Source organism: Tursiops truncatus, chromosome 1 (genome assembly GCF_011762595.2).
Source record: "Tursiops truncatus isolate mTurTru1 chromosome 1, mTurTru1.mat.Y, whole genome shotgun sequence".
In the NCBI taxonomy this organism is placed as follows: domain Eukaryota; kingdom Metazoa; phylum Chordata; class Mammalia; order Artiodactyla; family Delphinidae; genus Tursiops; species Tursiops truncatus.
Window position 1 is genome coordinate 104,113,508 of NC_047034.1, and position 27,019 is coordinate 104,140,526.

Consider the following 27,019-nt stretch of genomic DNA (forward strand, 5'->3'; position numbering starts at 1 on the left):
TCCATCTCAAAATCTTTCACTTAATCACATCTGTAAAGACACTTTTTTTTCTTTTGCCATATAAAGTAAAATTTACAGGTTCGAGGGAGTAGGATGTGGATATCTTTTGTAGGACCATTTTTTAGCCTATCATACTGAGCAACTCATAGTAGACTTCTGATGTTCCCACTTTGATTTATAGTTTGTAATAGGTCTCAGTATCTAGTTCTGGGTGGGTAAAGGCTGGTGGCAGTGGGTGGCAGAATATTCTCATCTCTTCTAGACATTATGCAAAAAATTCTAGGCCTGTGTTCTCAGTGGGTGGTCCCAGAAGTGTCAGCATCAGCATCACTTTAGGAACTTAGAAATACAAATGATCAGGCTTCAGTCTTAGACCTGCCAAATCAGGAACTCTGAAGGTATGGCCTAGCCATCTCTGCATAACAAGCCCTCTGGGTCATTCCAATGCACCCTGAAGTTTGAGAAATACTTTTCTAGATTATTGACATTATCAGTATTAAAACCATATTCCCTATCCTCTCCAAAGTTTTTCTGCTTAATGCTAATACTAAAATTAGTCTAGGATTTATTGTCCACAAACTTTGTTTTCTGTAGAGATACAAACATTTTGTACCAATTCTTGGTACTGATAATCAGTGAAATTAATTCATTTACTGAATAAAAGTTTGCCCTGGGCTAACTTTTGTCAGTTGTATTTTACTTAGATGTAGTCATTTTATAAAGTAATGTTACTGGGATCCAGAAGTGATATGAATTTTTTCTCTAGTCCTTGAAAATGTGGATAAACTCATTAGCCTGAATTTTACTTTATCTTCTGTATCCCTGTGTACATTTGGGGATACAATACAAAATTTGTAATCTTTCATTCTGCCTACATTGTTAGGCTTTTATTAGTGCTATCCAGTGAAAGTGCTGAAGTGAGATAAATGAATTCTTTTCCTCAGTGTGTCCACATTGTAGCTCAGAAAACACACAGGTAAACAGAATTGATATAGAGCTATCACTAGTTGCTATCACAATTGAGAAACACAGCTTTACATAGTTGAAGAAGTTAAAGAAGGATCTGCCAGGGTGACTGAGCTAAATATCGAAAAACTAGTAGAAAGGTGTTAGCAAGGTTAAGGAGAGATAGAAAGTAGGTATAGTTCACCATGTGAAAAGGCAGGAAAGCTGGGAGAGCATATGGGCTCTTCTGGGAGTTGAAGGGGTTTAGTATAGTAGAAACGTGGAATGAAGGGGAGAGTAAAGATTGGGGATAAATAGATGAAGCTTAGGTCATTGATGACTACTGTTGAAGGCCTTGAGGCATAGATGTGATGTCTTCAGGGTAGCCATTGCAAAATGATTACTTACGTAGTTTTGGGAAGGATGAATTTGAGAGGATAGTGAGTCTAGAAATAGAACAGTTACAGTAATCTAGGTGAGAATAGTAGTGGATATGGTGGTGCCATTTTTTGAGAATAAAAATTCAGAAGAGTAACAACCTGGTTTTAGGAATGGGGGAAAGGTGATGTGTAGAGTTCCGGGTAAGATATATTGAGTTTCATCATTTGTGAAGTGTGATAAAATTAGGGGTGGGTAGATTTTTGACAAGTAAATTTTCAGTGGAGTGTTGGGGTGGAGGTCACCTTATACTAGATTGAAGGCTAAATTGAGGAAGCAGGAGAGTATCAATATACACTATTCTCTAGAATAATCTTTCCTGGCATTTAGTAAGTATTTAATCAGTGTTAGCCATTATTATGGCTATTAACATACAATTTTATGCCATCTCATGTTTTTTTTTTTTTCTTCAACTTTTTGGTGTATTTTTTGGTATGTATGTAATAATATTAGATAAACATTGATATAGATAGAAGTGTGTGTTTTATTAACAAGTAATAATTTTAATTATGCTATTGCCATACTATTAATATTAATGAAAACAAGAGAACTAAAAAGTTTGTTTCTCATTTGAATAGATGATTGTTCCTCAAAAAATGGTACTTAGCAATAGTTTCCTGAAGATTACTGTAATAACTCAATTTATAGTTTTTAATTTAAAAGAATAGTGTATCATAGATGTATTTATTCATACCCGAAGGAAAAAAACTAAATGATTGCCTTTACATGTATTCTTTCAGGTTTGATTTAATTTCGAATGAGATTGTTCTTGCAACGAGATGTTAATAAGACAAAATCAAGGTAAGTAGAAGACAACTTTGTTAAATATTACATATCAAAGTAGGAATAATACAAAAAATTTATGTTTAAAAAGTGTGCCTCCAAATCCAAAATCAATGAGTTTTTAAATTAAATTTTGAAATACAAAGAACCAACTTTTTGATGCACTTGGTCCAGTTGATTTGATGGAAATGAAAATACAGCTGTCAAATTGTGAAACTAAAGTATGCAGTTTCCAGTGACTATTAAACATGTTCAGAAATCAAGTTGATGTTTGGTTTAGCCACTCGGAAACCAGTTCAGTAAGAGATTTGCTAGGTTACTTCAGTGTTCCCTTCTTAGTGGGTTATAGTACTTGAGTAGTCTTTGCTTTTGTAAGTTTTACTTTCTTATTTCCATTAACAAAGAAAGCACTTCTACAGTTTGCCAAATTATGACTTCTTTATGTTAATATAATGTTCAGAGTTATAAATGATTGTTTTAATATTTTTTGTATCTCTACTGAATGACTTTTCTAATTTAGCATTCTGATTTATTTTCATTTTTTAAGACTGTTGACTTCAGAAAATTGAATTGTGATCATATACTTTTGGTCTGATATGTGAAAGATTGCTTTTTTAATAATATAAGTTTTTGAAATGTTAAAAAGGTGCATTTACTATCTGTTGGTAAGTGAACATGGCTTCAGGATATAAACAGATTAAAAAAGAATACTTTGATTACATTGCAGTTAAGTTGGGTCTTTCTAAATCTAACTAGATGTTTCAGCTGTCAAGAACTTGCTGATCTCAATGGTTAAAAAAAAAAAAAGCCTAGGATGAGAAGTGCTGTAGTTGAATAATGTGCAGTTAAATAGTGTATTCTCAATTAGTGGTTTAGGCATAATCTGAAGGAAAGTTTCCATTTTATTGGTATTATGTAGTAATAATAGTAGTGGTAGTGTGGAGAATACTTATTGTATTAAGTGCTTCTCACGCCTTATTAATCTTTATGGTACCTCCTATAAGGCAGGTACTGCTGTCTAGAAAATTTTTTTTTTTGGTTAATAGTGAGCTATTTCTTTTTCTTTAGAAACTTTATTTTCACAGCATTTATTATAAGGAACACTTGCCTGTATATCTTTCTGAAGGGGAGAAGAAGCTAGATTTTTGTACTTAAAGTCTTCTAGTGATTTTTGTTTGCTAGTTGAGTATGGTGTCTATTAGAAGGTTTGTTCTGATGTCTTACAAGTTAGATATTGCTCATGGGGTGACACTGGTTTAACTTATTCTGATTTTATTCCAGCACAATTATATATCACTTTTCTTTTTTGGTTAAGGTATAATTTACATTTTTATTAAGTTATGTATGGTAAAATGTACAAAATTTAAAGTATAGAGCTGAATGAGGTTTTATGTATATGTTCACATGTATAACCACCAATGTAATTTAAGATGTAGAACACTGTCATTGTCCCAGAAAGTTCCTCGTGCCCTTTCCTTTCCAATCCAATAGCCTTTCCCCCAAGGTAAGCATCTTTCTGAATTCTGTCAGCATAGCTTAGTTTTACCTGTTCTTGAACTTTATGTACATAGAGTTATATAATATGTACTCTTTTGTATCTGGCTTTTTTCATTCAACATAATGTTTCTGAGTTTCCTCCATGTTGTTACGAGTACCAGTAGTTTATTATTTTTTATTGCTGAGTAATATTCCATTGTATGAACATAATTTTATTGTATTCTCCATGACTCTGACCTCACTTGCCAACTTTCTACACTGCTTTCCTTCATCTAGTTGTCTCCTTCATTGTCCCCCATCACCTGCACAATAAAATGTAAACTCATAACATGGTATATAATGATCTCACTGCAGCTATTCCAGAATGCCTAGAATTATCTGAATAAACCAAATATGATGTTCATAGTGTTAGTTTTAGTTCTGTGTATATGTTGTCACTCTTTCCTACCCCCTTGCCTCCCCAGCTGCTAATATATTTTCTCCTGGTTGTCAGCTAATCTCCTGAAAAAGTCCATCTCAAGCATCATCTTGTCCTTTGAGCCAGACCTGGCCATACTGCAGTAGTCTGTTTTCCTTACTAGACTGTGAGCTCTTTGAAGGTAGATACCATCCATGTCTTATTTATCTTAGTAGCACAGTGCCAGAGTACTGTGTATACTTAATGATTTGTTAAACATAGAACAGCCAACAGAATTCTCTCTCTAACACTAGGGGTTCAGAGTACTGGCTGGAATGGGATGAGAGCATTGGCACTTCAGTTGCTGTTGGACTATAGGAAGGAGCCAATGAAGGCAATCCAAAAGTAACATTATAGGCATTTTGGAAAGGGAAATAAAATATCCTCCTAGTCTTCTTTCAGTCCAGTTGGAATAAAATGGCTAATAATGTTCTTAGTCCAGACCTTAAGGAAGATTGAGTGTCATTGATTTTGATTACTCTTTCCAAATAAAGGCATTAATCCATGCTATGGAAATTGGAGTATTTGCTACTAGAAGTATTCTCTTTGTGAGTTCCTACTAGTTATTTCTTTCATTTAAAGATTTTAAAAGATGTGTTAGACTAATACAAGTAGAAGATTAAGAAGACTGGTCACATCTTTAAGAAGTGAAGAAAACTTTTCCTCATTTTCCTGGGGGTAAAAAACTGTTGGAGTGGAGGAAAAAATTGAATCATAGTCTGGAATCGTAACATTTTTGATTCCTATAGCTTAGGAAGCTTGCTGTTTGCTGAGAAGTATTTTTAAAGATTATGTTTTATCATTATAGATCTGTAATTTATATAAACAATATGCTTTCTTAAGAAATGAAACTTTAAAAAAAATTTAAAGCATTTTGTGCTAGTTTTCTTCTTTGAGGTTTGGAATTGGGCTAGTTGGGTTGGCTAGCGTAGTCACCTGGGTGGTTTTTATGCCTGAAGCTTTATTGCCTTCTAGCAAGTCCAAAGCAAGGAGAGGTTCTTCCCTACTGGGATCAATTTGTTGTTTTCCCTCTCTGCAGCTTCTACCATAAAGCTTGAACACAGAGTTGGGCATTGACCCCATCTCATGCTGTTCCTTCTGTCTCCCTGCAAGGACTTTTCTTAGACACAGATTCTTATCAAATGTAGAACCTTGGTTATTTCTTTTATCTCATCCTGGATGTAAAGTGTGTTTAGTTCTCTTGTTGATAAAATTTGAGTATTGAGAGAAGTTTACCCTTGAGATTGCTTGACTTATGTGTCTCTAAGAGATTTTAGATTAGTTTTTCTTCTCAGAGGCTGACAGGTATACCTCGGTTTCAGACACTTCCTCTTCATTTTGTACTTCAATATTTAACACAGTCAGATGCTGCTAAGCTTTTTTATTTTTCAGAATTCCTGAATCCAGGGATTTAAAGTTCTTTATGAATGTCTTATATTAGTTTAATTTCATTAATTTCCAAATTAACCTTTCCGTGCTTCCATTCTTTAGTAGTACTGTAGATGTGCTTCCCTTTGTTGTACTGTGAAAAAGAAAACGTTTTAATTAATGAAATTGTTTGTTTCTAATTCTAGATAAGATTGCACAATGTACATTCAGCCTTTTCCAAATATATTGCCAAGTAACATTTAGTATTTTCAAAGCTTTATCTTTTTATATAAAAGCCACATATGCTTATATGTATAAGCAGACGGTACAGAAATATTTAAAATAAGAAGTAAAACTCTCCTCTCGCTCAGCCCTGTACTCCCCATAAGTTGTCCAAAATGGCTGGTATGTATTCTGCCTTGTTTTGTCACTGTTTTCCAATATGTCTTGGACATTTTTTTCGTATATGCATTACATGTAATATAACTGTTTCCTTCTTAATAAACACTTGGGTAAATCTCAGGGGTTTTTTTTTGCTGCTAGAGCAGTGCTGCAGTAAATATTCTTAACTATATCATTGTGATTGTGTGAGAATGTCTATAGGATAACTTGTAGCAATGGATTACTGGGTCAATGGATGTGTACACTTTAATTTCTGATATATATACTGCAAATGAGATTGTACCACTTAATATTCTATTAGCAGTTTTTGAGAATATTTGTTTTCCCAGACCCTGCTAAATATTAACCAGTGTTTTAATCTTTGCTAGTCTGATCATTGAAAAGTGGTATTTATTTGACTGTGCATTTCTTTGTGAGATTCTCAAAGGCTTGAAATATCACGTTCATCATAGCTTAATCCATTGAGAACATATAATTTGCAAACGATTTTTTTTATTGTTAAATCCATCAATTAACATACCTTCATGTTTTATGTACTGCCTTCAGTTACTTAATATTGAATAACCAGATTGTTTGTCTTCTTTGTTCCCTTCATAAAGCTATTTATTTAGGATAACTATTTTCTTATGATGAATTTCTTTATAGTTTGCTACAAACTAACGTTAGCATAGTCTGTAGAAAGAAAATAAAAGCCATTACTAAGTATTAGGTAAATTAAGTCTAGATTAATAGCATGCTGCCAAAATCTGTTGTCTGTTGGAACTCAAGCATTTGAAAACTTTCCTTGTTTGTCATCATTTTTTTGCTGCCTTCAGCAGTAAAAAAAAAAAATGTGGCAAACGTCATTCAAATATGTAAACAGTAAACCATAAAACTGTCCTGTCAGACCAAACAATTTTGGAATTGCTGTAGTTTAGTCTTCTATAGTAGGTCTAAACTGTAAATAAAGGTGCTAAATAAAACAAGGCATTCAGTAAGCCTTTATTGAAACCTAACGTTCTAGGCACTATGCTATATGTTAAGTATGCACTGGTAATTAGAATCTCAGTTCTGTATAATTAATTATGTCATGAACAGAATACTGACTGGTATGTATAGGGGAGTATAGTGGGACTAAGGAGGGAATTTTGAAGGAAGATAATGAGAAAGGCTTTATAGAAGAGGTGATATTTGAATTGTACCCTGAAGGAAAGAATAGAATTTTGATTGTAGGATGACCTTGGGAAAATATGGACAGAGAGGGTATAAACTGAAGCTCTTATTTTAGTTTCCAGAAATTATTTTGTAAAACAGTTTCATTTAACTGGATGTCCATATTGTCAGAGTTACTGATATTTTCTTAAGTGTACTCAAGTTTACAATTTACTACAGCCTAGGAATTCATTGCTTGAACTACTTCCTTGTTTGGATTTTTCAAACTTTTTTTTACCAAGTCTGATTTTGAACCCACCAAGAAATAAATTATACTGTAAAAGGCTCCATACTGATCATTAATTTAAATATTAACTTTTAAGGGTATGAGGTTCACAATAAGAAAAGAAAAACAACTGGCTTGAGGTCAGGTAGATAGTTGCAAAGATGGAATTAGAACCTGTCTTCTGACCTCTGATCTACTGTTCTTTTGAGATGACCATTAAAGCAGACATTTGAAACCTTTTAGAGTCTTCTAGCTAGGCTGAGGACTGTGGACCTGTCACGCGATGGTAAATATCTGTTTAATGTTTTGTTGATTCATTCAGTGTTTTATGCACTGGTTGCTATAGTTAAATTGGTTTTGGCTCATACTTGATACTAGTTACTAGTCTGAGGAGGAAAGATGACTAAATATGCAATTACAATCAAATGTGATTAATGTTGTGATAGTCTGTGTCCTGGATTACAAAGACCATGTCTGTTTTATTTATTGATATATAAGCACTTAGGACAGTATGTTTATTAAATGATAAAGATTTATTGAATGACTAAATGGAAATATGGAAAGGCCTCCCAGAAGAAGTGACACTTAAACTAAAACTTGGAGGAACTTTTGGTGATTTGTCAAGATAAAAAGTTGGGGAAAGACTGTTGTTAGTAGAGGAAGTGGCACGTGGAAAGGATGAGAGGTAAGAGAAAGGGAAGATTGGTGGAACTGAAAGAAATATGGTATATCTTGAGTGTAGTGTTCTACGTGCAGTAAGGCTGAGAGGAGTGGCTAGTGTCAAGAGATAAGACAGAGTAAGGCTTGAGCTCTTTTATTGAGGGTCTTATAAGTCACTTTAAGGAAGTTGGATTAACAGAGTAATGAGACGCCATTCAAGGAGTTTAAGTGTGAGGACGTGATGTGATCAGATCAGGGTTTTAGAAATGTGGAGAATTAAAATGGAGAACAAATTAGTGGAGAAGCTAGATTGGAATCAGGTTGACCCATTTGTAGGGGGAGGCTGCTGGCCTGACTTTAGAGTGGTTGTACTGGAAAAGCTGTAGTTGGATTTGAGAGAGATTTAGACAAGAAAATAGATCAGCTTTGGTGATGAAGTGTAAAGGAATTGGTGGTAGGAGAGTAAGGAAGGAGTTGAGGATGATATCCATGTTTCTGGCCTGGCAGTCGTGCGATATTCACAGATAGGAACGGTGGAGAAGAAACAGGTTTATAGAGAACAAGAGCTAAATTTTAGCTGTATTGAGCTTGAAGTAGCTCAAGACATCTGAGTGGAAATGTCAGGTGGCAGTTAGATGCAGGAGACCTGTAACTTAAAGAGATCTGAGAGTCATGAGCATTAAATCTTCATAATATCTCACAAATTTATTTTTTGTTTTGTCTCTCTCTGCAAGATATTACAAAGCATCTTTATATATGAGCTATTCAGTTGACCTAAAGATTGTTGAAAATGAGTTGCTCCGTATAAATTTATGAGCTGCTGTTTTTATTAGATTCTAGTCTCTGCTTACTCTTAATTAAACAAGATTTAATACCGTTAATGAACAATTAATCATACTATTGATGGCAATAGTCTTACCAAAGATACTTGAATAGCCTAAGGATATATTAAATGTGTTAAATCTTGGATTTCCATTAATAGTGTCTAATACATATTAGCTAAATATGAACTCTGATATTTGATAATTTAGATATTTTCCTGCCTGTGTAACAAAGTTTAGGTTAAAATGGTCATGAAGTCTTTTTTTTTTTTGAATATTTATTTATTTATTTTCTTTCTTTTGGCTGCGTCTGGTCTTAGTTGTGGCACGCAGCAGCTTTGTTGAGGCATGCGGGATCTGTCATTGCAGCGCACATGGGCTCTTTGTTGTGGCGCGCTGGCTTCTCTCTAGTTGTGGTATGTAGGTTTTCTCTCTCTAGTTGTGGTGTGCGGGCTCCAGAGTGCGTGGGCTCTGTAGTTTGTGGCACGCAGGCTCTCTCATTGAGGCATGCGAGCTCAGTAGTTGTGGTGTGCGGGCTTAGTTGCCCCGCGGCATGTGGGATCTTAGTTCCCCCACCAGGGATCAAACCCGTGTTCCCTGCATTGGTAGGCGGATTCTTTACCAGTGGACCACTAGGGAAGGTCCTGGTCATGAAGTCTTTAGGTTAATTGTGATTCAGCAAATCATTAGGAAAAAAGGTATATGTGACAGTAGGACTTCGCCTACTTTGTTCACCATTGTATATCACCATCTAGAGCTGTTCTTGGCACAGAGAAACTCAATAAGCATTTCTTGAATAATCAGTCAATGTTTACATATAACGTTTAATATCTAATCAAATTTTATTTTTAGTCAAATGACAGGCGTGGCAGACAAGTTAGTTCTTCCAACTTAAAAGATTATTCTTTTACTTGAGTAATATTCCCCCCTTAAATTACCCTGTAACCATTCATATTTATACTGCCTTCCTTCCATTCCAACAAACATATTTCACTTTCTAATCAGAAATATTTTTTTTACTAAATTTATTTATTTTATTTATTTATTTTTGGCTGTGTTGGGTCTTCGTTGCCGTGCACGGGCTTTCTCTAGTTGTGGCGAGCAGGGGCCACTCTTCGTTGCAGTACGCGGACTTCTCACTGCGGTGGCTTCTCTTGTTGTGGAGCACGGGCTCTAGGCGCTTAGGCTTCAGTAGTTGTGACGCCCAGGCTCAGTAGTTGTGGCTTGCGGGTTCTAGAGTGCAGGCTCAGTTACTGTGGCATACGGGCTTTAGTTGCTCCACGGCATGTGGGATCTTCCCGGACCAGGGCTTGAACCCATGTCCCTTCCATTGGCAGGTGGATTCTTAACCACTGCGCCACCAGGGAAGCCCTAATCAGAAATATTTTTAATGACATTATTGAAACATGTCTTCTACTAAAATCACAATCAGTTTGGATACTTTCATTTGTGTATTCTAACATTACCATATTTAAACTGAATTAGTCACCTTTACTCTCAAAACCTGTTCTTGCTAGCGCCCCATTCTCTTGTCATTGAGACCAAAATCCCTCTGAATATTTACATTGCTTACTTTCTGTCTTAAAGATTCGGTCAGTTACTAGGTCTTTTTGCTTTTACCTTGTCAGTGTAATGTGTATCTTTCCTTTCCATTCCCATTGCTGTTTTGTTTATCCTCTCTATTGTATTCATCTGAGAATGCTATGTCTTTGCTCACTTCATTTTATTTCTGTAAGATCATTTGATTCAGTTTTTAGGAAGTTACCCTAATTACATTATTTGCTCAAAAAAAAAAAAACCATTTAACAACTCCTTAAGGATAAATGTTAATTTTTATTCATTTATCTTTTTTGGCGGTACACGGGCCCCTAACTGCTGTGGCCTCTCGTGTTGTGGAGCACAGGCTCCAGATGCGCAGGCTTAGCGGCCATGGCTCACGGCCCCAGCCGCTCTGCGGCATGTGGGATCTTCCTGGACCGGGGCACGAACCCACGTCCCCTGCATCGGCAGGCGGACTCTCAACCACTGCACCACCAGGGAAGCCCCAAATTTTAATTTTTAGATCTTACATTCAAGAGCTTTCAAATTCATGTTCCAGTCAATTTTAATGTTTCATCTCCTACTATTTTTTTAAATAAACATTTTGCTGTAGCCTAATTGATTATCATTGTTCTTGGAAAATCCTGACACTTTCACAGTTACTCATATCACCACTCTCATCCTCAGTTCATCTGTACCCTTGAAATTTAACTCATCCAAGAAAGTTCAACTTAAATCTTGGCTCTGTCTTGAGGACAAAGTCCCTAGGAAGTTACTTTCTCTGTGTATCTGTGATGATTGTAAACTGAATAACCTATTGATTCAATGAGTTAAAAGCATGACAAGATAATAAATAAGATACTAAATAATAACATCTCCTACAGTACCCTTGGCAGATGATAGGCTCTTATATTTTTTAACTGACTGATTAAAACTTAAACTATGATAACCTTAGATTTATTTCATAAACAAAAGTTTATAGAGTGTTTACTGTCTCCACAGTTGACAAACAAGCAGATTTTTAAAATCTGATTGATTAAAACCAAAACCATGATAAGCCCAGATTTCTTTTATTTAACATTATATAGTGCTTACTATATACCAGGCATTGTTATAAGTACTTTATAAAATATCAACTCAATCCTCAGTTTTCAGGTAAAGAAACTGGGATACAATGAGTTAATTGACTTAGCAGTGGAAGGGCTGAGAATTGAATCAGGTAGTCTAGCTTCAGAGTTTGTGCTCTTAAAGGCTTTTTATACTGCCTCTCATAAGAGCTGTGGAGTAATTTTGCTATGAAGAAAAGAAACCATGCGTAAAAAGGTGTAATCAAATATGTAGTCTTATCTCATTTAGACGCTCACTTATTTCTCCTTCACCCTCAGGAGAAGGTATTATTTTGGAGCAATAATACAGTATTGTTGCCCAACTACTCTCATTGGTAATTTTATTTTATTTTTTTTATTGATAATTTTAAAAACGTTAATGTTGATACACTTTCACACTTAGAAAAGTTACTAGATAGTATAAAGTGCTCCTCTGTACTCATATCCAGATTCACCAGTTAACATTTTGCGACGTTTTCTTTATCTGTATCTATACACGTATTTATTTGTTGTCATTTTTCTCCTGAACTATTTGAGACGAATTTGCAGACATCATGTCCACTTATCTGTGAATACTTCAGTATCTATTTCCTAAAAATAAGGACTCTTGTCAGGAAATGTACCATTGGTGCAGTATTATTGTCCTATCTAATCCATAGCTCATGTTAAAACTTTACCAGTTGTTTCAGTAATGTCCTTTATATCATCTTTTATTTCTCTTTAATGATCTTGGCATTTTTGAAGAGGGCAATTTAATTTTGATGTAACTGTAGTTTCACATGTAGTTAAAAGAAATAATACAGAGATCCCTGTACCCTTTACCTAATGGTAACATCTTGCAAAAACCGCAATACAATATCATACCCAGGATACTGACTTTGATATAGTCAAGTTATGGAACACTGCCCTCACAAGAACCCCGAGGGATGCCTTTTTATAGCCAACTTGCTTCCCTTCCCCTGGTCCCCTAATCCCTTGTAACTAGTAATCTGTTTGCCATTTTTATAATTTTGTCATCCCAAGAATGTTGTACAAATGGAATCATACAGTATATAATCTTTTGGTATTGGCCTTTTTCAATCGGCACAATTCCCTCAAGATTCATACAAGCTACTGTGTACATCGATTCGTTCATTCCTTTTTATTCTGAGTAGTATTCCACAGTGTCAGTGTACCACAGTTTATTCACCTATTGAAGGACGTCTGGGTCAATTCCAGTTTGGGGATATTATGAATAAAGCTAATATGAACATTTGTGTATAGGTTTGTATGTAAACATCAGTTTTCATTTCTGTAGAATAAATGCCCAAGAGTGCAATTGCTAGGTTGCATGCTAGTTGCATGTTTAGTTTTATCAGAAATGGCCAAATTGTTTTCCGGCAGTGTATAAATGATCCAGTTTCTCCACATCTTTGCCAACATTAGGTGGTAGATGTCACTTTTTTTTTTTTAGCCATTTTGAAAGGTGCATAGTGATATCTCAGTGTGCTTTTTTTTAAATTTATTTTTTAATTTATTTTATTTATTTTTACGGTACGCGGGCCTCTCACTGTTGTGGCCTCTCCCGTTGCGGAGCACAGGCTCCGGACGCTCAGGCTCAGCGGCCATGGCTCCCGGGCCCAGCCACTCCGCGGCATGTGGGATCTTTCTGGACTGGGGCACGAACCTGTGTCCCCTGCATCAGCAGGAGGACTCTCAACCACTGCGCCACCAGGGAAGCCCTCAGTGTGCTTTTAATTTGCATTTCCCTAATGGCTAATGATGCTCAACATCTTTTCCTGTGCTCATTTGCATTTTTATATTCTCTTAGGCAAAATATCCGTTCATGTCTTTCACCCATTTTCTTATTGGGTTTTTTTGTTTTTTTTATATTGAGTCTTGAGAGTTATATACTCTACCCACTAGTCCTTTGTCAGATACGGGGCTTGTAAATGCTTTCTCCTGTTCTGTGGCTTGTGTTATCTTCTTAACACGGTCCTTTGCAGAGTAGAAGTTTTAAATTTTGAGAGGCCCATCAATTTTTTTCTTTTTGAATTGTGCATTTGGTGTCAAGTCTAAGAACTCTTTACCCTAGATTCTGAAGATGTTTTTTGTTTTGTTTTGTTTTCTAAAAGTTTTATAGACTTGCATTTTACATCCAAGTTCATAGTGATCCATTCTAAATTAATTTTTTACAAGTTGTAAGACTTAATTCGAGGTTTTTCTTTTCTTTGCCTATGAGCATCTAATTGCTCTAGGACCATTTTGTTGCAAAGGCTACCTTTCCTCTGTTGACCTGTTTTTGGATCTTTGTCGAAAATCAGTTGGGCATACTGGTGTGGATCTATTTCTGGGTTCTCAGTTCTGTCCCTTTGATCTATATGTCTATCCAATAGCATGCTGTTGTGACTACTGTAGCTGTATAGTAGGCCTTAATTTAGGGTAGAATGATTCATCCCACTTTATTCTTACAGATTGTTTTAGCTATTCTAAAGCCTGTATCTTTTCATATAAAGTTTAAAATAAGCTTACATGTATCTACCAAAATCTTTCCTGGGATTTGATAGGATTTGCATTAAACCTATAGATTGATTTGGGAAGAATGAAATTGAAATCTTTACTATATTGAGTCTTCAATCTATCTTCCATTTATTTAGGTTGATTTTTTTCATCAGCACTTGTAATTTCAACATACAGATATTTTACATGTTTTGTTAAGTTTGTACCTGAGTGTTTCATTTTATTTGGATTGATTGTTAGTGATGTTGTGATTTTAATTTCAGATTCTGTATGTTCATTGTTAGTATATAGAAATGCAATTGCTTTTTTTCCTTTGAGGGAAAATTCACCTAAAATACATTAATTTTAAAGTATAAAATTCAGTGACCTTTTAGTGAATTTGCAATATTGTGCAACCATGACCTCTAACTAGTTCCAAGATACTTCGACACTCCCAAGGAGGAGATCCTGTACCCATTAAGCAGTCACTATTCATTCCTCCCTCCTCCCAGCCCCTGGCAACCATGAATCTGCTTTCTATCTCTGTGATTTTCCCTATTCTATATATTTCATGTAAATAAGATCATACAGTATGTAACCTTTTGTGTCATGTTTATTTCACATAATGTTTTTTAGGCTCATCCACTTTGTAGCAGATGAGTACTTTATTCCTGTTTATGCCTGAGAAACATTCTATTGTATGACTATGCTAATTTCTTTATCCATTTGTCTGGTCTGTGGATGGGCATTTGGGTTGCTTACACTTTTAGGCTATTGTAAATAGTGCTGCTGTGCACATTTGTTTACCTTTGTTTGAATATCTGTTTTTAATTCTTTTCTATATATACGTAGAAGTGGAATTAATGGGTCATGTGATAATTCTGTGTTTTAACTTCTTGAGGAACCGCCACACTTTTCCATGGTGATGACACCATTTTATATTCCCACGAGGAATGTACAAAGATTCCTATTACTCTGTATCCTTGCTAACACTTATTATTTTTCAATTTTTGGGTTATAGGCATCCTAGTGGGTATGAAGTGGTGTCTTATGGTGGTTTTGGTTTGCATTTCTTAAATGACTAATGAGGTTGATCATCTTTTCATGTGCTTCTTGACCGTTTATAGATTGTCTTTGGAGAAATGTCTATTTAAGTCCTTTGCCCATTTAAAAAATTGGATTGTTCATCTTTTTGTTGTTGAGTTGTAGGGATTCTTTTTATATTCTGGAGACTAGACCCTTATCAGAAAAATAATTTGCAAATATTTTCTCCCACTCTGTAGAGTGTCTTCATTTCTTAATGTGCTTTGATGCACAAAAGTTTTCAATTTTGATGAAGTCCAATTTATTGTTTTGTTTTTTGTTGCTTTTGTCATATCTAGGAATCCATTGTGAAATCCAAGGTCACGAAGACTTATTCCTATGCTTTCTTCTAAGAGTTTTATAATTTTAGCTCTTATATTTAGGTCTTTGATCTATTTTGAATTAATTTTTGCATATGGTATGAGGTAGGAGTCCAACTTTATTCCTTTGGATGTGGATATCCAGTTATTCCAGCATCATTTGTTGAAGAGACAAGACTTTTCCCATTCAGTGGTCTTAGTGCCCTTATTGAAAATCAGTTGGCTATTGATGAATGGATTTATTTCTGTACTTTCAATTCTATTCCATTGGTATATCCTTATGTCAGTACCACATTTATTACTGTAGCTATGTAGTAAGATTTGATTTCGGAGATTGAGTCCTCTTTGTTCTTCTTTTTTAAGATTGTTGTACTGGCTATTTGGGATCCCTTGCAAATTCATATGAACTTTAGGATCAGCATTTCTTTTTTTTTTCTTTTTTTTTTTTTTTTTGCAGTATGCGGGCCTCTCATTGTTGTGGCCTCTCCCGTTGCGGAGCACAGGCTGCGGACGCGCAAGCTCAGCGGCCATGGCTCACAGACCCAGCCGCTCCGCGGCATGTGGGATCTTCTCGGACCGGGGCACGAACCGTGTCCCCCGCATCGGCAGGCAGACTCTCAACCACTGCGCCACCAGGGAAGCCCCAGGATCAGCATTTCTATTTCTGACAAAAACACTGTTGGAATATTGATGAATCTGTAGATGGCTTTTAGGTGGTAGTATTGCCATCTTAACAATATAAAGTCTTCCAGACCATGAACACAGGATACAGGATGTGTTTTCATTTATTTATGTCTTCTTTAATTTCCTTTAACTATGTTTTTTAGTTTTTTGTGTATTAATTTGCCTTTTTATTTAAATTTTTCTCAAGTATTTTATTCTTTTTGAAGCTATTGTAAATGGAATTTAAAAATTTCATTTTCAGATTTTTCATTGCAGCTGATTTTTCTATATTCATGTTGTATATTGCAGTTTTGTTTTTTTTTTTAACTGCAGTTTTTTCTGAACTTGTTTATTAGCTCTAAGAGGTTTTGTGTGTGTGTGTGTGTATTATTTAGGGTTTTCTTTATATAAGATCATGTAGGCTGCAAGTAGAGATAGTTTATTTCTTTCCGATCTGGATGCCTTTTATTCCTTTTTCTTTCATGTTTGCCCTAACTACAACCTGTTATACAATGTTGAATAGAAGTGGGAAGAACAGACTTCCTTGTCTTGTTCCTGATCTTAGTGGGAAAGTTTTCAGTCTTTCACTATAAAGTGTGATGTTGGCTGTGGGTTTTTCATAGATAGTCTTTATCAGGTTGAGGAACTTCCCTTATATTCATACTTTATTAAGTGTTTTTGTTATGAAAGTGTGTATAATTTTGTCAGATGCTTTTTGTGCTTTTATTGAGATGCTCTATTGGTTTTTGTTTTTCAGTCTGTTAATGTGGTATGTTACATTGGTTGATTTTCTTATATTAAACTACCATTGAATTCTGGGATAAATCTCAAATGGTCATGATACATAATCATTTTAGTAGGTTATGGATTTATTTTGCCAGTATTTTGTTTAGGATCTTTGCATCCATATTAATAGGGAATCTTGGTCACTAGTTTTCTTTTCTCATGATGTCTTTGAAATCAGTTTAATGCTGGCCTTATAGAGTTGTTGGAAAGTGTTTCCTCTTCTATTTTTGGTAGAATTTGAGAAGGATTGATTATTAATTCCGCTTGAAATGATTGGAACCGTTCACTAGTGAAACCATCTGGTCTTGGGCTTTTTCTTTTAGGGAGATTTTTGATTACTGAATCGATCTCTTTACTTGTTATAGGTCTTTTCAGATTTTCTGTTTCTTCTTGAGTTATTTTTGGTAGTTCATGTGTTTCTACGAATTTGTCCATCTCACCTAGGTTATTAACTTGTTAGTATACAATTGATTGTAGTATACTCTTATACCCCTCTTACTTCCATAAGGTTGGTAGTAGTGTCCCTCTTGCATTTCTAATTTTAGTAACTTGAGTTTTCTTTTTTTTTTTTCTTGGTCAGTCTAGCTAAAGCTTTTTCCGTTTTATTGATCAAAGAACCAATTTTTGGTTTCACTGATTCTGTTATTTTTCAGATCTCTATTTTGTTTATTTTCACTCTAATCATTATTATTTCTATCATTTTGCTAGTTTGCAGTTTAGTTTTGTTGTTGTTGTTGTTCTTTGATGTGTAAAGTTAGGTTATTGGTATGACATGTACCTTTTTTAATGTAGGCTTTTATAGTTATAAATTTTCCCCTGAATACTGCTTTTACTGCATCCCATAAGTTTCAATACATTGTGTTTTCATTTTCATTTATCTCAAAGTATTTTCTTATTCCCTCATGAGATCTTCTCTGGTCCATTGCTTGTTTAAGAAGGTGTTTTTTATTTCCACATGTTTGTGAATTTTTTAGGTTTCCTTCTATTAAAAACTTCCAGTTTTACTCCATGTAGTTGAAAAAGATACTTTGTATGAGCTCTCTCTTTTTAATACATGACTTATTTTATGGACTAATATATGGTCTGTCTTAGAAAGTGTTCCATGTACACTTGAGAAGATATGTATTCTACTCTTTTTGAGTGGAATGTTTTGTATATATCTGTCAGGTCTAGCTGACTTATATTGTTGTCGAAGCCATTTATTTCTTTATTGATCTTCTGTTGGATTTTTCTATCCATAATTAGGAAACTGGGGTATTGATGTATCCAGCACCTATTATTGTAGAACTGTCTTTTTTCATTTCTGTCAGTTTTTCTTCATATATTTTAGGTCTTGATTGTTAGGCACATATATGTTTATACTTGTTGATTTTCATAATGAATTAACCCTTTCATCAATATATAATGTCCTTTGTTTTTTGTAACAGTTTTTGTTTTGAATTCTGTTTTGTCTGATATTAGTATTGCAACTGTGGCTCTTGTTTTGTTGATACTTGCATGGAATATCTTTTTCCATCCTTTCACTTTCCATCCTGTGTATTTCATTAAGTGTGAGTCTTGTGAACAGATATAGGTGGATCATTTTTTTAAATCATGCCAATTGCTACCTTATCATTGGTGAGTTTTGTTTAGAGTACTTACTAATAAGTGAGGACTTTTGCTATTTTGCTGTTTTTTGTATACATATCTTATAACTTTTATTCCTTATTTCCTCTATTACTGCCCTTTTAAAAATTGTAGTTTAAAAAAACCCTATATAACATAAAATTTACCATCTTAACCATTTTTAAGTGTACAGTTCCAGAGTATTAAGTGTATTCACATTGTTATGAAACAAATCCAGAACTTTTTCATCTCGGAAATCTGAAACTCTATACCCATTGAACAACAACTCCCTTTTTTTCCCCTCCTTTCAGTCCCTGGTAACTATATTCTACTTTCTGTTTCTATGAATTTGACTACTTTAGATACCTCATACAAGTAGAATCACCAATATTTGTCTTTTGAGACTAGCTTATTTCACTTAGCATAATGTCCTTAACGTTCATCCATGTTGTAGCATGTGACAACATTTTCTTCCTTTTTAAGGCTATATGATATTCCATTCGGTGTACATACCGCATTTCCTTTATGCATTCATTTGTCAACTGACATTTGGGTTGCTTCCATGTCTTGGCTATTGTGAATAGTGCTGTTATGAACATGGGTGCACAAATATCTCTTCAAGGCTCTTTTAAAATTTCTTCTGGATATATACCTAGAAGTGGGATTGCTGGATCATATGATAGTTATATTTTTCAGTTTTTGAGGAACCTCCATACTGTGTTTGCACCACTTTATAATCCCAACAGTGCACACCGTTTCCATTTTGTCCACATCTTCATCAACATATGTTATTTTGATAGAACCATCCTACTAGATACGAGGTGATACCTCATTATGATTTTGATTCGCATTTCTCTGATAATTAGTGACGTTGAGCATCTTCATATACTTGTTGGCTATTTGTAGATCATGTTTGGAGAAATGTTTATTCAAGTCTTTTGTCCAGTTTTGTAATTGGGTTGTTTGTTTTTTGTTGCTATTGAGTTATATGAGTTCTTTATATATTCTAGATATTAACTCTTTATCAGATATAAAACTTGCTAGTATTTTCTCCCTTTCTGGAGATTGCCCTTTTTTTTTTTCTGTTGATTGTATCCTTTCATGCACAGAAGTTTTTAAGTTTGATGTACTTCCATTTGCCTGTTTTTGCTTTTGTTTTCTCTGCTTCTGGTGTCATATCCAAGAAATCATTGCCAAGTCCAATACATGAAGCTTTTCCCCTATGTTTTCTTCTAGGAGTTTTATAGATTTAGGTCTTACATTTAGGTCTTTGATCCATTCTGAGTTAATTTTGTATATGGTATGAGATGAGTCCAACTTCATCATTTTGTTTGTGTTTATCCAGTTTTCCCAGCACTAGTTGTTGAAGATACTATCCATTCTCCAGTGAGTGGTCTTGGCATCCTTATTGAAGATCATTTGACCATATATATGGGTGTATTTCTGGACTCTCTCTTCTATTCCTTTGGTCTATTTGTCTGTTTTTATGCCAGTACCAGAATATTTTATTTACTGCAGCTTTGTGATATATTTTGAAATCAGGAAGTATGAGACCTGCAACTTGGTTCTTCTTTTTCAGAATTACTTTGGCTATTTGGGGTCTCTTGAAATTTAATATAAATTTTAGGATGAATTTATCTACTTCTGCAAAAAATTAAATGCTACTGGGAATTTGATGGTGATCGAATTGAATCTGTTGATTGCTTTGGATAGTTTGGATATCTTAAATAAGTCTCCCAATCCATGAACACTGGATATCTTTCAGTTTATTGTTCTCTTTCATTCCTTTCAGCAGTATTTGTAGTTTTCATTGTACAAGTCTTTCATCTCGTTGGTTAAGTTTATTCCTAAGTATTTTACTCTTTTTGATGCTATCATAAATGAGATTGTCTTCTTACTTTTTTTTCAGATTGTTCATTGTTAGCGTATAGAAGCACACCTGATTTTTGTGTGATGATTTTATATCTTATAACATTGCTGAATTTGCTTATTAGTTTTGAAAGTTTTTTGTAGTATATTTCAGGTTTTTTACATAAGATTATGTTGTCTGTGAATAGAGACAATATTTTGCTTTCCTTTCCAATTTGAATGTCTTTTATTTCTTCTTCTTGCTTAATACCTCTTGCTGAGTCTTCCAGTACTATGTTGAATAGAAGTAGCAAGAGCATACGGCTTTGTCTTGTTCCTAATCTTAGAGGAAAAGCTTTCAGTCTTTCACATTTAGCATGATATTATCTGTATGCTTTTCAGAAATGGACTTTATTATGTTGAGGTAGTTTCCTTCTACATGGTATCAAGTTTTGTCTGATGTTTTTTTCTGCATCAATCGAGATGATCATGTTTTTGTCTGTTCTGTTAATGTAGTGTATTACATCATAGTACATTGATAATTTAGTTTATCAATTACATTGATTGATTTTTACATGTTGAACTATCTTTGTGTTTCAGGAGTAAATCTCACTTGGTTGTATAATAATTCTTTTAATGTGCTGTTGCAGTCAGTTTGCTAGTATTTTGTTGAGGATTTTAACATCAGTATTCATCAGGGATATTGAATTGTAGTTTTTTTGTGTCTTTGTCTGGCTTAGGTATCAGGGTAATGCTGGCTTCCTTTTCAATTTTGGGGGAGAGTTTCAAGATAATTGGTGTTAATTCTCCTATAAACATTTGGTAGAACTTCCCAGTGAAGCCATGCTGTCCTGGGCTTTTCTATCTATCTTTTCTATCTTGTTTTGATTACTGCTTTAATCTCCTTACTAGTTATGGATCTGTTTAAATTTTTTATTGCTTTATGATTCCATTTTCAGAGGTTGATTGTTTTTAGGAATTTATCTCTTTTTGGTTATCCAGTTTTTTGGTGTACAGTTGATCCTGGCATTCTCTTATAATCCTCTTTATTTCTGTGGTATTTTAAGTCCCCTTTCATTTCTTATTTAGTTATTTGGGTCTTCTTTTATTCCTTAGTTAATCTAGCTAAGGACTTGTGAATTTTGCTGATCCCTTCAAAAAGTCAGTCCTTTTTTTTCCCCTTGTTTTTCTGTTCTCTGTTTCACTTATCTTTGCTCTAATCTTTATTAATTTTCTTCTGCTACTGTTTTTCTTTTCTAATTTCTAGAGGTGTAAAATTAGGTTGTTGATTTAAGATCTTTTTTTTAATGGAAGTACTTAAATCTGTATACTTACCTTTTAGTACTGCTTTTATTTGTCTTAAGGTATTTTTTAATTTCCCTTTTTCCTTTTTTCTTGACTCATTGGCTGTTTAGGAATGTGTTGTTTAATTTCCACAGATTTGTGGATTTTCCAGTTTTCTTTGTGTTGTTGATTTCTAGTTTGATTCCATTTCATCAGAAAAGGTATTTGTGTCATTTGCATCTTTTTGAATTTGTTATGATTTGTTTTATAGCCTAACATGTGGTCTATCCTGGGGCATGTTCCATGTGCACTTGAGAAGAATATGTTTGTTGTTCTTGGGTAGATTATTCTGTGTATGTCTGTTAGGACCTACTGGTCTATAATGTTGTTCTCTATTTCCTTATTGATAATCTATGTTGTTGTTCTATCCATTACTGCTTTCTTTTGTGTTTATCTTTTTGTTGTGTATCATTTTGACTTCTCATTTCCTTTTATGTGTATTTTTCAGTTATTTTCTTGTATTTACCTTGACAATTACAATTAATATCATATACTTATAATAATCTAGTTTAAATTAATACTAACTTTGTTTCAATAGTGTAAAAACTCTGTTTCTAGTCCGTTCCATTGGTCCTCTGTTTTGTTGTTACGGTCCCATGTTACATCTTTATATATTAATACTGGCTTTTATGTTTACCTGCGGAGTTGCCTTTCATTATTCTTTCTTTTTATGACTTTGAGTTGCCATAAAGTATCCTTGCATTGCAGTCTGAAGGACTCCCTTTAACATTTCTTGTAGGGCAGGTCTACCAATGATAAACTTTCTCAGCTTTTCTTTATCTGGAATTGTCTTAATTCCTCTTTCATTTTTAAAGTATAATTTTGCTAGGTATAGAATTCTTGGTTCACAGGTGTTTTCTTTCAGCACTTTATAAATATCATGTCAGTGCTTTCTGGCCTCCATAGTTTCTGATGAGAAAGTACCTTTTAATAAGGACCTCTTATCTACGATCACTTGCTTCTCCATTGCTGCTTTTATTATTCATTCTTTGTCTTTGAATTTTGACAATTTTATATTAATGTGACTTAGTCCGGATCTCTTTCTATTTATCCTACTTGGAGTTTGTTGTGTTCCTTGTTTGATTAGATTCATTCCTTTTCAGGTTTTGGATGTTTATGGCCATTAATTTTTGAAATATTCTTTCTACCTCTTCACTCCTCTACTTCTTTGTCATTATAAATGTGTTGGTACACTTGGTGGTGTCCACAGGTCTCTTAACCTCTGTTCATTTCTCTTTATTGTTTTTTCTACTCCTCAGACTGCATAATTTCATTTGACTGATTTTCACATTCAGTAATTGTTTCTTCTGCTTGCTCAAATCTACTTTTGAAGCCCACTAGTGAATTTTTCAATTTAATTATTGTGGATTAGTGTGGTGAGGCTGGACATTCTTGCCTTTAGAAGATTTTATTTTAGGAGGAAAGCATTCAGTCTTTGTACCATTAAATATAATGTTAGCAATAGGTGTTTTTAGATGCTCTTTTCCAAGTTGAAGTAGTTTACCTTTATTCCACTTGTTGAGAGTTTTTATCATGAATGAGTGTTGGGTTTTCAATTGATATGCTCATGTTATTTTAAATGATTTTCCAATTTGTAATTCTCCAGTGAAACCATCTTGGCCTAGAGATTTCTTTTTGGGGAGTTTTACAATTTAAATTCAATGCCCTTAAGAGTTATTGGGGTATTAAAAATTAATTTCATATTTAGTGAGTTGTGGTTGGTTGTGTTTTTCAAGATGTTGGGCCATTTTTTTTTTGACCACAACAAAAGCAACAATGATTGCGATTACCAAACACGAAACACACTCATACTATGTCATAATATTGACATTTAGTCCATTAATCCTCCACTGTAACAGCTCCTTTACTTTGCATTGAAAATTGATTTGTATATTTTTTGCTTCTGAGTCCTTGTGGGATTTTTCTTTATTCAAACAGAAAGTCGAAAACATTATAATTATCCTCATCAGTTCACTCAGTCCCATGTAATTAGTTTGTTTTTCATCTTGATCTTTTGTTAGCACTTTTATGAGTTCATCAGTTAGAGTTCGGAAAATGCTTATTCATTCAGTTCAGCAGTATAGTCAGTTACCAGAAACCTGTACTTGTCAGAGTCCTTTCCATGAATTCCTTGAAGATGAAACCCTTTTATAGGAACATTTTTGCAAAAGCATCAGAGTACACCCAGAACTGTCTGTAGATGACAAAACACTTAAAAATGACTACGGTTAAAGATTTGTTGAAAGTTCATAATACACTTGACAAGGAAATTTGGTTATTTCTGAGATATACATTTTAAAGTAATAACTAGAATTATGACTTATAACATTATACCAGAACATATAAGATTTTTAGAAATTTCATGTAATGTCTGAAACATTTATATTAACATGTTTCCATACAAATAACTCAAAGAAAGTTTAGTATTAGTTGTTTTGTTTGTTTGTTTGTTTATACTGCAGGTTCTTATGAGTCATCCATTTTATACACATCAGTGTATACATGTCAATCTGAATCGCCCAATTCAGCACACCACCATCCCCACCCCACCATGGTTTTCCCCCCTTGGTGTCCGTATGTTTGTTCTCTACATCGGTGTCTCAACTTCTGCCCTGCAAACCGGTTCATCTGTACCATTTTTCTAGGTTCCACATACATGCATTAATATACGATATTTGTTTTTCTCTTTCTAACTTACTTCACTCTGTATGACAGTCTCTAGATCCATACACATCTCAACAAATGACTCAGTTTCGTTCCATTTTATGGCTGAGTATTATTCCATTGTATATATGTACCACAACTTCTTTATCCATTCATCTGTCGATGGGTACTTAGGTTGCTTCCGTGACCTGGCTATTGCAAATAGTGCTGCAGTGAACATTGGGGTACATGTGTCTTTTTGAATTATGGTTTTCTCTGGGAATATGCCCAGTAGTGGGATTTTGCTGGGTCGTACGGTAATTCTATTTTTAGTTTTTTAAAGAACCTCCATACTGTTCTCCATAGTGGCTGTATCAATTTACATTCCCACCAACAGTGCAAGAGGGTTCCCTTTTCTCCACACCCTCTCAAGCATTTGTTGTTTGTAGATTTTCTGATGATGCCCATTCTAACTGGTGTGAGGTGATGCCTCATTGTAGTTTTGATTTGCATTTCTCTAATAATTAGTGATGTTGAGCAGCTTTTCATGTGCTTCTTGGCCATCTGTATGTCTTCTTTGGAGAAATGTCTATTTAGGTCATCTGCCCATTTTTGGATTGGGTTGTTTGCCTCTTTAATATTGAGCTGCATGAGCTGTTTATATGTTTTGGAGATTAATCCTTTGTCCGTTGATTCGTTTGCAAATATTTTCTCCCATTCTGAGGGCTGTCTTTTCCTCTTGTTATGGTTTCCTTTGCTGTGAAAAAGCTTTGAAGTTTCATTAGGTCCCATTTGTTTATTTTTGTTTTTATTTCCATTACTCTAGCAGGTGGATCAAAAAAGATCTTGCTGTGATTTATGTCAAAGAGTGTTCTTCCTATGTTTTCTTCTAAGAGTTTTATAGTGTCCGCTCTTACATTTAGATCTCGAATCCATTTTGAGTTTATTTTTGTGTATGGTGTTAGGGAGTATTCTAATTTCATTCTTTTACATGTAGGTGTCCAGTTTTCCCAGTACCACTTATTGAAGAGACTCTCTTTTCTCCATTGTATATCTTTGCCTCCTTTGTCATAGATTAGTTGACCAGAAGTGTGTGGGTTTATCTCTGGGCTTTCTATCTTGTTCCATTGATCTATGTTTCTGTTTTTGTGCCAGTACCATATTGTCTTAATTACTGTAGCTTTGTAGTATAGTCTGAAGTCAGGGAGTCTGATTCCTCCAGCTCCGTTTTTTTCCCTCAAGACTGCTTGGGCTATTCGGGGTCTTTTGTGTCTCCATACAAATTTTGAGATGATTTGTTCTAGTTCCGTAAAAAATGCCATTGGTAATTTGATAGGGATTGCATTGAATCTGTAGATTGCTTTGGGTAGTATAGTCATTTTCACAATATTGATTCTTCCAATCCAAGAACATGGTATATCTCTCCATCTGTTGGTATCATCTTTAATTTCTTTTATCAGTGTCTTACAGTTTTCTGCATGCAGGTCTTTTGTTTCCCTAGGTAGGTTTATTTGTAGGTATTTTATTGTTTTTTTGTTGCAATGGTAAATGGGAGTGTTTCCTTAATTTCTCTTTCAGATCTTTCATCATTAGTGTATAGGAATGCAAGATATTTCTCTGCATTAATTTTGTATCCTGCAATTTTACCAAATTCATTGAGTACCTCTAGTAGTTTTCTGGTGGCATGTTTAGGATTCTCTATGTACAGTATCATGTTATCTGCAAACAGTGACAGTTTTACTTCTTCTTTTCCAATTTGTAATCCTTTTATTTCTTTTTCTTCTCTGATTGCCATGGCTAGGACTTCCAAAACTATGTTGAATAATAGTGGTGAGAGTGGACATCCTTGTCTCGTTCCTGATCTTAGAGGAAATGCTTTCAGTTTTTCACCATTGAGAATGATGTTTGCTGTGGGTTTGTCGTATATGGCCTTTATCATGTTGAGGTAGGTTCCCTCTATGCCCACTTTCTGGACAGTTTTTATCATAAATCGGTGTTGAATTTTGTCAAAAGCCTTTTCTGCATCTATTGAGATGATCATACGGTTTTTCTTCTTCAATTTGTTAATATGGTGTATCACGTTGATTGATTTGTGTATATTGAAGAAACCTTGCATCCCTGGGATAAATCCCACTTGATCATGGTGTATGATCCTTTTAATGTGTTGTTGGATTCTGTTTGCTAGTATTTTGTTGAGGATATTTGCATCTATATTCATCAGTGATATTGGTCTGTAGTTTTCTTTTTTTGTAGTATCTTTGTCTGGTTTTGGTATTAGGGTGATGGTGGCCTCATAGAATGAGTTTGGGAGTGTTCCTTTCTCTGCAGTTTTTTGGAAGAGTTTGAGAAGGTTGGGTGTTAGCTCTTCTCTAAATGTTTCATAGAATTCACCTTTGAAGCCATCTGGTCCTGGACTTTTGTTTGTTGGAAGATTTTAAATTACAGTTTCAATTTCATTACTTGTGATTTGGTCTGTTCATATTTTCTGTTTCTTCCTGGTTCAGTCTTGGAAGGTTATCCCTTTCTAAGAATTTGTCCATTTCTTCCAGGTTGTCCATTTTATTGGCATAGAGTTGCTTGTAGTAGTCTCGTAGGATGCTTTGTATTTCTGCGGTGTCTGTTGTAACTTCTCCTTTTTCATTTCTAATTTTATTGATTTGAGTCCTCGCCCTCTTTTTCTTGATGAGTCTGGCTAATGGTTTATCAATTTTGATTATCTTCTCAAAGAACCAGCTTTTAGTTTTATTGATCTTTGCTATTGTTTTCTTTGTTTCTTTTTCATTTTTTTCTGCACTGTTCTTTATGATTTCTTTCCT

The 27,019-nt window shown here is 34.4% G+C and overlaps 1 protein-coding gene across 12 annotated transcripts in view; it reads left to right on the forward strand.

The window, feature by feature from the left end:
- Window positions 1–27,019, forward strand: part of ZNF644 (zinc finger protein 644) — a 114,720-nt gene that overhangs the window by 33,631 nt on the left and 54,070 nt on the right. For all 12 annotated transcript variants that reach the window (XR_012334636.1, XM_033863633.2, XM_033863652.2 and 9 more), the window contains one exon: window positions 2,124–2,184. Coding sequence is in view for 10 of the 12 variants with exons in the window: in XM_033863633.2 (XP_033719524.1) it covers window positions 2,141–2,184 (44 nt within the window). In the remaining 2 variants the exon portion in view is untranslated. The remainder of the gene's footprint in view (window positions 1–2,123; window positions 2,185–27,019) is intronic.